The 18,487-nt window shown below is 37.1% G+C and overlaps 2 protein-coding genes across 4 annotated transcripts in view; one reads left to right on the top strand and one right to left on the bottom strand.

Moving 5' to 3' along the window:
- The window catches only part of LOC128987182 (protein spartin), a 30,138-nt gene extending 25,129 nt beyond the window's left edge, over positions 1-5,009 (bottom strand). For all 3 annotated transcript variants that reach the window (XM_054407920.1, XM_054407921.1, XM_054407919.1), the window contains exons 1-3: positions 4,883-5,009; positions 3,352-3,506; positions 261-391 (exon numbers count right to left, since the gene is read on the bottom strand). In XM_054407920.1, the coding sequence (XP_054263895.1) occupies positions 261-391; positions 3,352-3,489 (269 nt within the window). In that variant the 5' untranslated portion in view covers positions 3,490-3,506; positions 4,883-5,009. The remainder of the gene's footprint in view (positions 1-260; positions 392-3,351; positions 3,507-4,882) is intronic.
- Positions 5,010-11,286: 6,277 nt separating this feature from the next.
- On the top strand, positions 11,287-14,643 carry LOC128986242 (RNA-binding protein squid-like). The gene has a single exon (XM_054406482.1). It carries the CDS (start codon positions 11,450-11,452, stop codon positions 12,257-12,259), a length of 810 nt encoding a protein of 269 aa, XP_054262457.1. The 5' UTR covers positions 11,287-11,449; the 3' UTR covers positions 12,260-14,643.
- The last annotated feature ends 3,844 nt before the right edge of the window (positions 14,644-18,487 follow it).

An 18,487-nucleotide genomic window follows, 5' to 3' on the forward strand; every position in this document is an offset into this window, starting at 1 on the left:
TGACCATCAAAAGTTTTGAAGTGGAATGCAGTGGTTTAAGATTAAGTATTATCTTTGTGCATTTTCACCGTGTTGTATTTGAAAATATTTTTTCATGTGCCTCAAAGTTATTTCCTTTAGAATGTTCTTACTCATTTCAGTGGCACGTTGAGGGGGGGCCCGTGAGCCTTGACCGGAATTTTTCGGGAAATTTTAGCGGGACACGAGCCCGCGATTGTGCGACAGACTCAGCCACCGTAGGGTTTAGTGTGTTTCCTCACCTAGTTTTCCTCATCTTATCCATCATACAGCAAGCTCGCTCCCAACTAAGATCTGGACTGCTCGGACACTCAATGTTCACTGCAAGAGCCTTGTCCAACAACATTAGCCCTTGGTCGTAACTGGCCAGCGCCTGTGAAACAAACACAACCATTGATGGTGGTATCATGTCTATCAAAGGTAACCAAACACCTAAAACAAAACCCACCTTAAACCAAAAGCAAAAAGTAAACATGTAGGCCTAAATATAAATGTATTGAACACCCTCCCAAACAAAAAAGAAGACTAGACCAGGTCTACAATTTTCAAATTAATATAAGACATTGAAACTGACAAAACTGGAAACACAGAGCCATAGAGGCAACTATACATAGATCAAAGCACCTGCCCGACCATAAATCAGAAAAATCCAAACTACTGGTACCCTCTAATTTTTCTTTGTCATAGATGTGAACAAATCTTGGTACAATAGAAACTAAAAATATGTGAAATATTCTTTCTCTTCTCTATGGTAGGTAGAACATTTAACTTATTAGACCAAAATAGGCCTTCTATCATGTATTTTCACATTTTATTTTGAAAGTCATAAAACACCCTAAAATATTCTAGATCACCCTGGAAAACTCTGAGATATAGGGTACAAAAATATTGAATATTTTCAGTTTTTACACAAACCCATATTTATGTGGAGATATCAGCATGTTTTCAAACGTTCACTACTTTTCCTCAATGAATAACATTTAACATTGTTAATAAAGACATAATAATAAGAGATGTTTTAAGAGCTGCAGACAAAAACATAAGCTGTAAAAAGCTGTGTTAATTCTTAGTTTTAATGTGAACAATCAACTTGTAGGCCTAAACAATTGTCGGGTGGTCGCCTATTTCTTTATCCATTTATATACAGTAGGCCTATGCATTTTAAATCTAATGTTCAATAAAAATTTTATTTCATAACTAGGCCTACCAAAACTTTCTTCTCTCAGATTATAGATTCAGACCAAATGTGAGTGTAAACTAATAAACATAACCTAGGATAACTTCAGTTATTTTCTAATCTAGAGGTTAAATACTTTGTTGCCAACGTAATCTTTGGTAGCAACAAGGTATTTAACCTCTAGATTAGTATTTGTTAAGTAATCCGGAAGGCAACACCTCAGAAAATCAGTTATTTTCATTTCACTATGTGTCCATCACTGTGTGCTAATTCACCTATTGCTGATTTTTTTCTTTCCGTCATTTATTATTTATTTTTGTGAAAGAAAAACTCTACTCCTTTTGTAAAGGCGCAACTAAATAGTGTAAAGGCTGACCAAACTAAACCCTAGTCGACACCTTGATCAACATAAAATAGAAACTACTCTCTGTGTAAGCTTATGTGGTCGTATTCCTCCTAAGAGCTGTGTTAGATTTTACACACTCTATCAAAATAGACGTATTTAAACGTTCAGCGGGTTCATAGTTTAGACCGTATTAACTTAAAGTATTTCATTATATTTCTTGTTGCCAAAGTAACCAAGATCCAAATTTCATCGTCGCTGATCATTCTTAACTGAATTGGGAGCAAGTACTGAAAAACTTTCAGTTTTTATAAGATAACGAAGGTGTGGCATGCATGGGCTCTTGGCTCTTGGGCTATTGCATCGTTGGTTATTTAGTCAATGGGGCAATTTCATGTTTAAACATTTCTTCAACAATAACCTCAAAATGTGAAGAAATGTAAACAAAGTAAAATAATTTTGTTTAAATCAAGAATAAAATAGGGGCCCATACAAATTATTTTGCTTTTTAAAAAACTTTCAGTTAAAATGGTTACTGTAAACTTCATTATTCTTTGCAACCATTCAAAGACCAATTCATTTGATTTTAGCTATCTCCCATTATTCTACTACTTATCATGCGCTTGGCTAATCTATTTACTTATTTAATACGCAAGCATGTTTTTTGTGACAATTACTCCTCCGAAACAACTGAACCGATTTACATGTTTTTGGTGTCATTGGAAAGAGCGTAACGTGAAGTTGTGCAGGAAACTTTCTTTTTAGGGAAATAATCAGAGAGTGAGGCCCTAGGACCCTTTAAAGTTTTGTATTTCTCCATAAGATTAACATGGGAAACAAAAATTATTATGCAACTTCAGCTGTTGTCAGAAATTAAAAGTGAGAAGAAGAACATATGTTAATTTTAAACAGTCAATAAGTTTGCTACAAACATTTACTGACTTGGTTGAAATGAAATATTTACTATTTGAATTCGGGTTGGCGTAAATATTACAATGGAAAAAAGCGAGAGAGCCTGGACAAATTTATATATTCTGTTATGTACATCTGGAATATTTCCATAATCTTTGTGTCGAATCTTTTAAAGTCATCAGAAATTATGAATGTTATTCCTTTTAAAATAACACCTCTAATACTTAGAAATTGCTCGAATTCGAGCAACAGGGACACTAGTTTATATTAAAATACACAAATTTGCAAATTGCACAGTAAAATTGATTTCAACATTCTAAGACATAACGAAAAAGTCTCAATTATATGTAACGTTATCCCTGGTTTTATATAGTATACAGTACATTGCAGAATTGACTGACAAATGAGTTTAATCCAAATGTAATATTGCTTACTGGCTTAATGATAAATCATGATCAGCTATTGAAGTAAACAAAAATCAGCAGCAAATGCTTCTAATGCTATTCTTATGTAGAACATTTTACGTTATATCTAATTTTGTGCTAAAATTTGGCGAGTTTCACTATTTTTCCCGCCGTCATGGGATCGAGACCTTTAATTTGAGCCCTCTCCCGTCGCTTTACGACTTCCCAGTTGCCCACAATTTTGACGCAAGGAATCGGCTTACGTAATTAATAGCCTATATAGATTCTTTAGGCTTGTAGTTTGGGATCCATCACATTATTGCAGGATTGTAATTTTTTACTGAAACTAACGTCAGTGAGCAAGACTTTGTTTTCACTAAAAATGTTTCTTCTAATTAGGCTACAAACATGTGATTCAACATGACTTAAGTTTTACTAAATAAGAATAACAGATGCACAATTTACAAAAATTTGTTTATATGATTACAAAAACGTACTTTATCTTTCTGTCCTTCTTCATCATACTTCAAAGCTTCATCAATTTTCATATAAGCTTGATCATGAAGAGATTTGAGTTCATTGAAGGTGTCGGGCCAAGATGAATTTCTTCTATAGATTTCTTCTCCTAAAGCCATTATTCAGCTATTATACACTGAAACAAAAACATATCCCATCATTATCATTACCATTTGAGAGACGCAAGACACAACCTATGAGGGTATTTAAATCCAAACATAGAAGGATGACTGTAGAATGAAGTGAGATGCCTTGTGTACGTTTGTTGACTAAGACAAGACCAGCTGTTTCATTAACCAGGACCAATTATTAAAATACAAATGATCAAAGGCCAGCTGGGTCCAGTTTTAAAGCATCAAAAAGCTGCATACTTTTCTAATGATCAAATCGGCGACTTTTTGATTACGAGGCGAGCACTATAACCACTGAGCTACCGTACACAGATACGGGTGGTATTTTCATAGTTTTTTTTTTAATACAATAAAAATTAAACTTAGATACAGTGTGTTAAAGAGTATGATCACTTGTACAGTGATGTTCCTGAACACCATTTACATAGACTGCCATCTTTTGGAAATCAAACAGTATCTTAATCCAAAATGCTCAAGCCAATTTAATACGTAGAAAATTTTAAAATATTAGGACTGCATTATCTAACATTTACTTAGAGAGGCATTCAAAGAAAAACTTGTTTGGTTAAATCATGACAAGTATTGATTCAAACTGAATATTGACGATGCCTATTGCATACTTATGCCAAATAAAAGATTTTCATTTTCATTTCTGTTTTGATGGCTGTCTTTTTGAGTCATTAAACAATCAATCAATGTGTTGTATAGTGATTCATTAAGTGATAACAGTAACTTAATGTTATATACACTAAAACTATATAACATTTTATGTTTTTGGCCCTATTAAATTGTATTCTACTCACTAAACAAAACTTAGACCTACTTAAGATAGTACAAAAACAGTGAGGGATAAAGTCGGTAATATACATTCAGACTAAATTGTATTTAACTTAAGAATATCCCAACAGAAATCAATTAATTATGCAATTTTTATGTCACAAACCAGATTTAAAAATATATTAACTACCTTCGAACAATAAAATAAAAAATACTCAGCAACAATAATGTCAGCTTTTCAAAGAGATTTAGCTGCAAGGTTGTCCAGTTGACGACTGTAGGATCTTGTTCAGGCCCAGGGCCAATCCACAAAACAAAGTGGCTAACCTAAACGAGTTTTTGTCGTTTCAGGAAATGACTTTAACAAATAAAAGGGTGTTATGAACGTCCTAAATGATTTATACTAAATATTATAAGTAGCCTAACTGGAACAAGATAGAAAATACAAATTTGAAATGTGGCATAAGTATTACCACATCAATTTCAAAACAAAATAATAACTTATTAGATCTTAATTGCAATACCGAAATATCTAAAATTTGCTAATGATTTGTGTTATTGGAAAACCGCGGCTTCAACTGAAATAAATGTTTATAGTAATTACCTCAATTCCCTAAACAATTTCCAAATCGTGATTCGTTGACATCTCTCTTCAGTCCTCAATCTTCAGGCTGCGATTTTGACATTTGCATTTCCATTTTCGCAATTGAATTGACAGATACTTGACAGCTCTTTTTTGTTAGTCTCTTTGCAGCAGACAAACAGGTGACGTGTAAAAACCACCGAGCTAATAATAATATGGAGTTTTTTTTTTCCTAAGACGCTAGGCACGAACCTGGGATTGTTTTTCACATTACTTCAGGCTAGACCTAGGGGTTGCGGCATTATCACTTGGATAAAATCCATTGGTGACTTGGCGGGGATCGAACCCGGGACCTCAGGGACTGAAGTCCCACGCTCTGACCACTACGCCAGCTCGCTCCCCTATAATAATATGGTATGGAGTGGAGTCAACACAACAACACCACTAATAGCGCCTCGTTTTCCTCTTCCAGAAACTGGAGAGAACCCTTTGAAGGACGATCTATTTCCATCGGTGTTCGTGGCATAGTTGATAGCCTCTCGGACTGGTGATCAAAAGGTCTCCGGTTCGAATCTCGCCAGTGACACTAACGTTTTGTCCAAGATCTTGCTTATTTTTTACTTTTAACTTTATTTTTTAAGAACAATTTTTTTTATTATTAAACCTTCATTTGATTTTTATCTTATATATATTTTATATTATCAGCAAGTTTGGTTGGTTCGGTTGTTAGGTTATAACAGTTTAATTTTATAATAAAAATTGTAAATTTAATTTTATAATTAAAAATTATAAGTAAAACCTTCATTCGAATTTTATCTTATATCTTTTTTATATTATCAGCAAGATTCCTTACACTTAACCGGAATGGCACACACCGCGCTTATGGAGTAGATGGATTTTTTACAATTATGTTAATATAGCCAGTTACTAATAGTAATTTACTAATTTTAATTGTAAATTAATAGTTAATTTTAATAGTAATTTACTAATAGTCTATCTACATACAGGAGATCTAGGGAACATAAGACAGATATAAGTCCTCTAGCGTTCTCAAGCTGCTTGCCATTCAAGGAACCAAAAATTGTCTCTTCCGAATCTTGACCCCGTTGCAAGGCACGGGTAAAGCGGATAGTATATAGGCTATAGGTTAAATGTTGTTAGAACTGGCACAACTTTAATTAAAGTAGTAGGCCTGGCCTAAGTATTGAAAAAAAAATCAAGTCTGGTTTTAGTGGTTTTGGTCGAGTAATAGTAGATAAATTAAATCATCACTGCTTAATAGCAAATCTGTGCGTGCACACCTTTTATTAATGCCAATATAATGAAAATTGGTAGGGTAAAAGGGTAAAACGGACTCGGAAAAGAAAATACAATTTTAACACCGATAAGAAATGTAGGCTACAAGGATGAAGCTGCTTTTGTGCATGACTTGAAATATACGTCAAATAAATTAATGCCGCTGCTTTATGGCAAATCTAGATTTGCGGTGCGTGAATTAGCTGTGCGTGAATGCCTTTAATTTAAGACCAAAATCATGAGAAGCATCTCAGGGGGCTAGTCAGGAACCGATCCCCCAGGGGGGCCATGCTTGCGTGGGTACGTGGCCTGGCGACCACGCGGACCCTAGCTCTTGACCCCCAGAGGGGAGGTAACTGCCCGGTGTTGGAACCAGCACTCAGGTAGACCACAGTCATGGACGACTGGGAGTGCCAGCCACTTCGGGGGAGCCCCCAGTGACATTCTATCATCCAGGTTGGTGGGGTGTTCAGCTCTCAGTGATGCCGTTTTTTACCGCCTCTCCTTATCTGCCTGTGGCTGTGGTTCTTGGGCTTAGTCCTGCCTGATGTGTATGACTAACATTATGTGCGGCATATCCTCGGCTCTGGAAGTAGCCTCTTCCTGGGAGGTGAAAGGCGGGCAAGTAAGCCCTCGAAGGGGAGGTAACTGTCCGGTGTTGGAATCGGCATTTCAAGTAGTCCATAGTCATGGACGTCTGGTAAGCGCCAGCCCCTTAGGGGGAGCCTCCAGTGACACTCCTCCATCCAGGTTGGTGGGGTGTTTAGCTCTCGGAGAGGTGGAAGTGCGCCATCAATCTCCCATCTACCTGTGACTATGGTTCTTTGGGCTTCGGCCTGCTTGCTCTGTGCGACCAGCATTCTGTGTGGTAAATCCTCGACTTTGGAAGTAGCCTTTCCTGGAGGTGAAATCGGGCAAGTACCCGTAAGCTCACGGGGACACTCTAGGGGAACGTAACTTTCCGCAGTGTGAGGGCAACGGCTGGGCGCACTCCATCAGCCAATCCCTGTCTCTGAGCCCGGAAGGTATGGTTATCTAGAGTGTGGGGGGTTCTCCATGGAACCTCAATTGAGTTAAGGGTGTCGCCACCTTTGGTGGATAGGTTCATCCGGGTGGGTCCCACTTCTATACCTGCCTCCTTTTGAGAAACCCTGATGGCCCGGCAGTGATGTTGGGTTAGATGGGCAAACGAAGTAGTAGTAGGTGCTGGGATCAGGCCCGCTGGGGGTATCTGGGGATCTATCGCTCCAGTTATCCCTGGTTTTCCAGCAAGATGGGATGGCCTCGATCGGGTAGTGGTGTAAATAGGGGGTTGGGGTTCCCCCCGTCAGCTTACTGATGGTCCTCTTCCTCCTGGCTAAGATGGCGGGTCGTAACCCACGGGCCGTAGCCTGTCAGGGATTATATAGGTCCCGAGTGTCGCTTGCACTATGTTGCGTTCATGGTCTGCACCATGGTCTGTCGGGGTTTCGGCCCTGGGGGAACCCAGTTGGAGGGACGTAAGCCCAAGTAGCCGGTATCCTTGGTTAGGATTGAGGGGCGACCCTCTTTCCGAAGGGTTGTTTTGGCAGCCGGTGAGCTTGATAGCCTTAAGCCATTCACTCATGGTGTCGTCAAGGTGCGCAAGTTCCGGCTGGCACCATGGGTCCCGGGTATATTAATTAAGGTACCGGGTGGCCGTCTGGGAGCTTCGGCTCTTTGGACAACACTAAGACTAAGTCAGGAACCATGATTGACTATAATCAATTGCATTTTTGACTTACAAAACCCTGATGCATGGTTCGATGTGTTTTTTGATACCTTACAGGATCTCTTTGACGAATGCTTCCCTGCCTCAAGCAAAAAAGGTAGACCTACAGGTAAACTCAAGGATACAAATTCATCTAAGACAAGACACAAAGTGAGAGACTGGTACTCACCTAACCTAACCGACTTGAAAAACCTGATGATGGCCCTTCGAGACAGAGGGGATGTTCATAATTACCTGGCCCTGAAAAGATTTTATAATAAAAAAGTTGAGGAAGCCAAACGGTTGGCCAATGTCCGTTTCATTGAAAGCTCGCAAAACCGATGCAAAGCAGCCTGGAGTGTGGTAAATAGTGTGAAACCCCAAAAGCCTAAAATGTCCTGCATGGCGAGTCCAGATGATTTCAACACCTTCTTTGTCTCGTCTGTTGAAGAAATTATCTACAACATCCCAGATAGCCCCCAAGACCCGTTGGCTTATGTCGGAAGGCGTGTGGAAGAGCTCCACTGTTCCCTTGACAGATGGAATCCCATCTCAGAAAAGCAGATACGGACTCTAATCTCTGGACTCAAAAGTTCCAGAGCATGTGACTGTTTTGGCTGGTCATCCCAATTACTGAAGGATGTAGCTGATGACATCTCTGCCCCCCTGACTACAGTTATCAACAGGTGCTTGTTGACAGGTGTTTTTCCGGACAAGCTAAAGAGAGCCAAGACCATTCCAATATACAAAAAAGGTGATCATGCCAGTATCTCGAGTTACAGACCTATCTCGATACTACCTGTGATTAGTAAGGTGATAGAGACGGTGATGAAGAATCAGTTGTATACATACTTTGAAACACACCAGCTGTTTTCAGACTCACAGCACGGTTTCCGCGCAGGGAGATCTACTTCGTCTGCGATTGCCAGGATTGCAAGAGAGGTTGGCGAGGCCTTTGAAGCTGGGGAGTCGGTAATGCTAACACTCTGTGACCTCAGCAGAGCCTTTGACTGTGTATCCCATGATATCCTGCTCAAAAAACTCAGCAGATATGGCGTTGGTAGTGTGGTTCTCTCCACCTTCAAGAACTACCTAGCCAACAGAACCCAGAGGGTAATACTCGAAGGCGCAAGCTCTCTAGAACTGGAGGTGAACCAGGGGGTTCCCCAAGGATCTGTGCTGGGCCCTCTTCTATTCCTGGTCCTCATCAACGACATCGACGAGACCAGCAGCTCTATACTATTTGCGGATGATACCACGCTTCTCACTAAAGGGCCAAACCTACACCACACTAGGGATTTAGCCATAATCCAGGTCCAAGAAGCAAAAGCATGGTTCCAGATGAATAAGCTGCAACTGAATGGAGACAAAACCCAGAGACTCCTTTGTACCCTCTCAAGAGACTCCTCGGACGACATGGCTGCAGTAAAACTTCTCGGTTTCCAGCTGGACAGCCGACTCGACTGGAATGACCATGCTGCCCATGTTGCCACACGGCTTGCGAGAGTCAACTGTCTCCTCAGGCGCCTCCGGAAATGTGTCACGGAGCAGTACCTGCTCATGGTATACCATGCCCTGTTTCATTCGCACATTGCGTATGGACTACACCTTTGGGGTCATGCGTCGGAAGTGGAGGAAGTCTTAAAGCTTCAAAAAGCGGCAGTCCGTATAATCTCAAGGAGCCCTTTTAGAGAACACTGCAAACCGATATTCAAGAGACTTGGAATTCTAACCGTCTGCAGCCACTACATCTACGCCTGCCTGGTTGAAATCAAATGCAGTGTTCCTCTTCTCAACACCAGAAGCCACATCCACGCCCATAATACCAGAGCTAGGCAGGATCTTGATGTTCCCCGTGCGTGATTGAGCAGGACGCTCAATTCCTTCCCTACGTCAGCCATCAAGTTCTTCAACAGACTCCCTTCCAGCATTCGATGTCTGGACGACCGGAAGTTCAAGAGTGCTGTGAAAGACTTGATGATCAATAGACCATACTACAAAGTAGAGGAATTCTTTAAGGACAATTTGGAGCGGGACAATTAATTTTTTGTACCGCCTACTGCCTGCCCGCCATGTTAAATAAGTTTTATTTTATATGTGCGTGTAGTCTTTGTTTTTGTGTCTTTTTTTTTCGTATTAAACAACGACGCAGTCTATTCCCTCATCAGAGGGTCAACGACGAAGGCTAATGAATAATGAATAATGAATAATAACCGATGAGAACCTATTTGCGAAGGAGTGGGGGGCGTGACGTTGACGTCACTCTCCCACCTGTGTCGGTGACATTAAACTTTTTGTCAAAGATTTTGCTTAGAATGCAATTACTTCTTTAATGTACATCTTTTGTTAGAATTTGAATAATTTTAAAATTCATATTGTAAACAGAACTATTTTTTTATTAGCCTAGTATACTTTCATTCGATTTTTATTTTGAATCTTTTTTTAATTATCAGCAAGTTTGGTTGGTTAGGTTAGGTTATAAAAGTTATAATAATTTTATAATTTTTAAAATAAATTCATAATTTTAAAGGTTATTTTATAATTAAAAATTATAAAATTAATATATTATAAATTTTTTAAATTGACGTGAGGGGCTCTCCCACAACTACCCACTCATTCTCAGAAGCTACCCCCTGAGAAGCTAGTAAAATCATGCAGATTAGTTTGGTTGAAGAGGCAAACCAGCTTGGAAAATAATAACCCTGCCGCAGCACACTTGCCGTCTAAGCGATTTTCCATTTGCCTGGATTGATTTTCAATTAAACCTATTTAAATAACATTAGGTTTAACAAGTACTAAGGTTTGAGCTACAAGGTAACTAATAAATTGTATTTTTTAGTAAAATATAAATGTCTTAGTATAAAATAATAAACAAATTTGCCCAGTTTGATTTAAATATATCCATTAACAAGCAAACTACAACCATAGATAAAACATTTTACAATATCCTCCATAAGAATAACATTACAATTTTTCGAATTTTCTTCGCAACCAATAACCGTAAAAAACACTTTGATATACTGAATTATTTGTTTTTTTAAGCTCTTTAAAAAGGTCTAGAGAGAAATTGGGAAATTTTGTGGGAATAAAAATTGTGTGTTAATTTTTATTAAATATTTTAAACATCACTACTCCACTCCCTACCCCCTTTAGTGACGCCCCTGACTGGTAAATTCCCAGTGGGAATTGAGCTATTTAAAATTTCGTTTTTAATTAAAATCTAAAGGTGAAAGTAGTATGCCTTTTGGATACAGAATCGTAATTTGAAAATATTCACAAAAATTACAAAGTATTTTTTTTATATAGTGTTGAAAGTTATAGCTTACCTTTTATCAAAATGTTAGCGTTCCCTCCATTTTCCAAAGCCTAGTCAACCGGATGTGCTGTTGGTTGGTCGAGCTGAGATCGAGGTCCTTCATCTTGATGCTGAGTTTGCGGCATTTTAGATTTCACGTGTAGTCGTTATTTATGAAACATTACAGTGATACTGTGCATAATTTTTAAAAGTAAGTGCATTTTTTCTACACCTCACTATATAGTGCATAGTTTGGACGTTATTTAACATGTCTTTCCAACAAACCAACGGCGTTGGACCTGGTCGTTCTGACGACAGAAAATTGTTTGTTGGTGGCCTGGGAAGGAACATTACCGAAAAGGACCTGAAGGATTATTTTTGTAAATTTGGAGAGATCGAGAATGTTTCTATTAAGACAGACGTTTACACAGGTCAGTCTAGAGGTTTTGCATTTATATTGTTTAAGGATGCCAAGGCTATTGATCAATTACTTGCTGCAGGTGACCACTACATCAACAGTAAGAAGGTTGACCCTAAAAGGGTAACAGTTAACCCCTTGTACTGTAAGGTTTTTGTTGGTGGCCTGACAGCAGATATAACTGATGATGACATTAGGGACTATTTTGGTCAGTATGGAGAAATCGCTGAATTGCAAGCTCCATTTGATAAAATCAAGAATCAAAGAAAAGGATTCTGCTTTATCACATTTAAGTCTTCAGAAACCGTCCAAGAGGTCTTAAAACAACCCAAACAGTCTATCAAGGGTAAAGAAGTAGATGTAAAGAAGGTTAAGTACAATCCAGAAACAATGGGGTCTGGTGGACGAGGTGGAAGAGGAGGTATGTTCGGCGGCAGAGGGATGCCAAATTATGGACCACCAGGCTATGGACCTGGCTACGGACCCAGCGGCTATGGAGATTACAGTGGATATGAGAGCTACGGTGGTATGTACGGTGGGTATGGAGGATACGGGGGTTCTGGGTATGGAGATGGATACTACAACACTCAAGCAGTTGGAGGTTATGGTGGTGGTGGAAAGTTCAGGGAAAACCAGTATCAGCGACACCATCCTTACTAAGATAGGATACGATGAAAATCAGTGATACAAGAACACTTTGACATGATATATGTAAACTGTTCAGTGGTATTAGGCCTAAAGTGTTGTTAGGCCAGCTTTAATTTCCGTATTATAGTTGTCTAGCCTATCAAAAAGTTAATGTGACTAGTTTAATGTTATTTCGATCAGCAATCCTATCTCAAGATTTTGTTGATAAGGTACAAATGTTATTTTAAATATTTTTACAATTGTTTGTTACAGTAAGTTAAGTTAGCCCAATTTTTCTCTTTTCTTTCCTGCGGATTTTATAAAATTGGTACAGTAACTTAATTCAGGAATTAAATACATTTAAGTTTATCGCAAACCTTAAACGCCTGAAAAACTGCTAAGTTAGTTTGTGCATATTATTATTGAGGCTAGGTTTAGAAGTGTGATGTTTCCCTTAATGGCTGTTAAAATGTACATAGCCTTTATATAGAAGTCAGAATTTGGTTATTAACTTAAGTAAGTTGCAAACACTTTCATTGCTTACCTAATCAATGCTATGTAAACTTGCCATCTTAAGTAATGGCTAGGCTATGTAAATTATATGCTAGCTACCCTAGTTCTTCAAAAAATAAAATTTTACTCACGTTTTAAGAATTGATGCTAAGTTAGATGCTGCCTGTTACGAAGAATTTAATTTTGTTTTCTTATTGAGGTTATGAAATAGCCTGGTTTTAGGGTTTACCTAGGCATAACTTATATCAGTAGCTAATTGAAGCAAATTGGCTAAACATTTTAAATAAATTCTACATAAGCCATAAGCTAAGTTAAACTTATGGTTGTCGAAACTGTAGAAGTTTTTAACCTAATCTAAGTTGCTAACCTAAGTTACTAAATTTCATAAATTTATGCTGTTAGGTGGCCTACTCTTAATTTTTTATGTTTCAGATTTGGTCTTGTTTGCAAGTTATTAAATTATTTCTAGGCCCTTAAGTAAGTTTTCAAAGGTTTTGACTAGGTAATATTAAGTTTGGTAAGTTAGTACCGTAGTAAGATTGTCTTGGGTAGTGCCTAATTCTGTTGATTTTTATTACACTAAAAGACTAGCCTATGTTACGACGGACTTATAATTTCTTTTGAATGTCACCAATTGATTGTCTGAGAATTTAATTTATCATAAAAATAATAACCAATTAATAAACTTAGGCCTACCACCACTGAGAACAGTGTAGCATTTTGAGGATTTTGAACCGAGCAATTTTGGCTTCATTTGATTTAAAACCAAGGTGAACATTTAGGCCAGCTTAAAAGTTTTTACCCTAGCTGTAAAATTTAAAAATAGGGCCTATTATTAAAAACAGTCGATCTTTTACAAAATTTAAAAACCATTACCTATGTAGCCTAGATAATTTTAAAAAGTAATGCACTGCCCAGATACTGCCTTCTATATTGCATAGAACCACGTTCTCTCTATGAGAAAATGTGGACCAAAACTTTTGTTTTGAGTTGAGAATAAGTAAGATCTTAACTTATTCTGAATAATAGGTGAATGAATGATATTATTGCATTGTAAATTAAGAAAAAAATACTGGTAAATGCTTTGATTTTACCAACATAATATTTTGTACAAAAAGTTAGTGTTAACTTAGGCTATGGTAGGAAAATTAGAAAATAGAAACTTAAATACCGTCAACTTACAACTATTATTCAATCTTAATTTAATTCGACATTACTTAACCTAACTCAACTAACTTACCGTGCCGGTAGCCTATATGTTTAAAAACAAGTTTAAATATTTTTTGTTATAAAACCATATGTAAAATCTAAGTTTTAATTGCATTGAGTAAGTATCTTGATATTTTTTCCATCGAGAAGTTTGATTTGTAATGATTGTTTTAACCTGTACTGATAACTTACTTTGACATGTTTAGGCATTCACAATGTTCATATATTTCTGTTTGGTTTTTTAGTCTACAGGGGCTTTTGATCCACCTATACAACGTATCTCGAGATTTATAAATTTTTGAACAGGGAAATTTTTTTGTTAACTTAAAAAAATATATTGGTATTAGGGTTCAGATTTTATTTTGTTCTAACTTTTAGGCTATTTTATTTACATTTACTGCAGTTAACTCATGTTTAGTGTCTCATATTCAAGCTAAATTTGCATTCCAGTACACCTTGATTTGTAGGCTACTAATATTTTCAGTACACACGGTAAAAAGTTTTCATTATATTAAGAATTTATTTTACCCTCTTATATTAAATATATATTTTGAATAAGTTTTGCTTTTATTCAGTAATTTACTTTTTTGTAACATAATGGTAAAATAATTTTTGTTTGTTTCCTTCTCTGTAAAACCACTGAAAATTAACAGTTTTGTCATCCTATTTTTATAATACAAAAACTCTTTCAATAACATGTGTTTTTTATTCCTGTTTTTTTAACAGTAAAATACTAAATTAATTTTTAAGTTTCCTCATTCATAATAACTTCTAAACAAGGTACACATTTTCAGTCATTATAGTGGTTAGGTGGTATGGTGTATCTTAAAAGGTAAAAAAGATTCTATTTTCAAAAACGGAACTAGTGAACTTGACAGCTCATGAATTAAGTATTTTGTGGGTTGGCCTTCTTTTGTGCTCTTTAACCAAGGTTAAAGATAACACTGTTTATGAGCATTCCTACCAATCAAACACTGTAGCGAACATGACCTCAACACCATAATCTGCTGAAGAAGGGCATGCACTAAGTAGGCCTAATTTCAATCGTCAGGCCTACTCATATAGTAACTACATCAATCAAAATCTTTATATGCCAACTACATGTTGTAATTACAGTAGACTCCCTCTTATCCGGACTGCTTTTAACCGGACATCGGTTTAACTGGACTACACACTGGAAAAACTGTTATCTAGACTCCTCGGGACCGACGCCAGTCCGGACAACAGTTTTTCCGGTTAAACCGACGTCACCAAAAACACGTATAAATGGATCGTTTGGATGCATTCTGTACAGGCCTACAGTATTTGACTTCAATTTATGAGAACTTTGTATTTAGACACGTGATCACTGGTCTTAACCTTGAGAACAGTTGTTTCAGTACCGCCCACTTACTGCCAATCTAGTCCGGTTAAACCGATGTGCTGATAAAAATTGTCTGGTTAAGGGATGTAATTTCTGCCATGTGTAGTCCGGTTATACCGATGTCCGGTTAAAAGGTGTCCAGATAAGGGCTAGTCTACTGTAGTTGTTTGCAGTTTTAAATAGTTGATCTGGTGTTGCATATGTTTTGGCTGGTAAACCATTAGTTGTTTGCAGTTTTAAATAGTTGATCTGGTGTTGCATATGTTTCGGCTGGTAAACCAATAGGGCCTATCATATCAATCCCCTTTCATCAGCAACATAGCAATCCATTGGAGTTTCTTCGATGACACATACACTAATCAAACGAGTACAAATTTAGTGATAGGTCTTTAATAGCGGAAACTGACATAGTCCTTACCATGGTCACAGACAGGAACAAAATCCACTGTGCCCGCGTTATGTCAGCTTCTGAAAGCAATAAGACACATCACCATTTTATAATCCTTATGTGTGGTGTGTGTGTGTATATTAAGTGTGAAGCAAAGTTATAGCATAGGCTAGTTGTTACTTCCTGAGAAAAGGGGTTAACTTTACTTTAATACATTTCAATGAAATGGCGACCATACAAAGTAGGTATTTTAAGCCAAATATGAATGGAGATGATTGTAGGATGAGTGATCTTGTAGTCTTGTTGTTGTTAGTGACTAAGGCTGACATATTTCTTAGACACAGCTGTTAATTAATAGCCCACACAGCTAATGGCAACTAAGGGATACAGTCTATACTGGAATCCGAACCACATTTTTGCCTTGGTATTAACTAATTGGTCTGATTATCAGAATAGTAATGCCGAGTGCCAATAGTCGTAGTACTCACTAGTGCGGACGTTAATCCACACCAGGGAGTATCGTATCCACATTGCATGCCTATAAATATCCAAAATTCGTGACCTAGTAGCTGGATTACAGGACGACGCCACCCGTCCCAGTTTGATACGTGTACACTATGCTATCATTGATATTGGATTCTGTGTAAAAACCTGAATTATAAAATCCTTTGCTACATATTATAAAGCCTTAGTCCTGTTTTAATGTGATTTTTGTATCCAGTGTGCTTTGGTGTGGTTTTGAATTAACTCTTAATTTCTTTATCGTCACAAATACTAGCATGCATGTATTAGCAGAGTGAAAGAACTATAATAATTAGTTTGTTGAAGATAAAAATGTGTAAGTTTTTAGTAGGATTTTCTTGACCAACAAAACAAATGGTAACTTAATCAAACAGTTCTTGAAACTGGGTAGCATTTTTAACTGTGTAAATAATTATTATAAGTACGAGTCAACTAAATAATTTTTACCTAAGGCCCCGTTTATGCACAAAGAGCGGTAGCGGTTTTTAACTGAGCTAAATGACACTGTTTATGCACGAAAAGCGGGAGCGGTTTCGGTTGTTTGAGAGTGAGCTTAAAGGTTATTTGTTTAGAGTTAGGGTTGGCAAGACTGTGTCCCCCACTCCATTCCCTGTTGACTGCTACCGCTATCGCTTGTACAATTTGGGAACCGCTATCGCCCCGTTCCCGCTCCTCATGCATAAACACAGCCCAAGGGCCTTGTATTATGATGAAAGTAAATTTTATTTAAATCTTACAGCCAAACTATGCTTAGTACGTATACAGGATGTATCAGACCACCCATGGTACACACTTTTAACGGGATGTACAGCTCTCTCACCCACTGATCAGGTGATATACAAAAGTTTACCCACTTCTAGAATAGCTAGGGATCTGACATTTTTTGTGGAGGTCCGTCTCGGCCCCAAACTACCCAGAAAATCCAAAAAAGTTACATTTCAAATTATAACTCCCCCCCAAATTCTCTTAAATCCCCCTCAGGTTGGCTAGTGACCTTGACCTGGAAAACCTGGAAATGTCAGGGAATATTAAATATCTGGAAAAGTCAGGGAACTTTGTCATAAGTCAGGGAAAATTGTAAAAGGTTTAGGCCTAAAATAATTTTAATAATTGTTAGGAAAGTTCGATCTAGTGAGAGTACGTGTGCCGTGTGGGTGAAAACTAAGAAATAGCCTATACCTGTACAAATACATTTTGTTTTTTTGTACAAATTAAATTTTTATAAACTGTGTATCATCTTATCAAAATCAGTTTAACTAAGGTAACTTGCAAAGTTTGAATATAAGCTAGCCTGTATCTATAGATTTTATGAATGTTTTTCATATAAACAAACATAAGATATTCATCAGAAAAAGATTAGTCCTTTTGAAGAATTAGTTAGTATTAAAATTGTAATTTAGAATTTGTTGATCGGGGCAGGGTGGCTAATGAAATCACATTGAAAAATTCCCTGACAATTCCATGATTTTTTTCAAACTTTCCCTGATCAACAGTTGATCAGGGAAAGTTTGAAAAAAATCATGGAATTGTCAGGGAATTTTTCAATGTGATTTCATTAGCCACCCTGCCCCCTTTTTTTTTTAGAAAAACATGTTTGTTTAATACTTTTCCCTACTTTACTTATAATACTTTTCAATGAAATGGCGACCTTACAAAGTAGGTATTTTAAGCCAAGTATGAATGGAGATGAGTGTAGGATGAGAGGCGCGATCTTGTAGTCTTGTTAGTGACTAAGGTTGACTTATTCCTTGGACACAGCTGTAAATTGATAGCTCATACAGGTAATGGCAACTAAGGGACCTACAGTATATAGTGGGATCCAAACCACATTTTTGCCTTGGTATATAAAAGTATATAAAAACCGCTATATCTTGAAAACCGTAAGAGCTATAAAGATTTGAAAGAATTTTCATGGTCTGAAATTAACTTTTAAAATTTGTAATATAGCTAGTACTAGAGAACGCGTGCGGAGCCGCATAGTATGAAACATAACGTTGAGGAAAACGTTATGCTTAAATTTGAGTAATTCTAGTTACATCTTAGAGTTGTTTGAAAACTTGTTAGAAACTAATTTTAAATATCTCTATTTGCGTCTTCAAGTTATATAGATTTTTTGATTTTTATATAGATTTATATCTATATTTATATAAGATATAGATTTTTGAGGTGTTTATAATTTTCAAACTTTTTTGGACATATAATCATAGACAAAAATAATTAAGTATAGACCGTCAGCTGTGCTGCGGTTAACATAGGTTCTGCATTA

This window comes from Macrosteles quadrilineatus, unplaced genomic scaffold (assembly GCF_028750875.1).
Source record: "Macrosteles quadrilineatus isolate MER2022 unplaced genomic scaffold, UCM_ALF_1.0 Scaffold_2__2_contigs__length_208266976, whole genome shotgun sequence".
Classification (NCBI taxonomy): Eukaryota; Metazoa; Arthropoda; class Insecta; order Hemiptera; family Cicadellidae; genus Macrosteles; species Macrosteles quadrilineatus.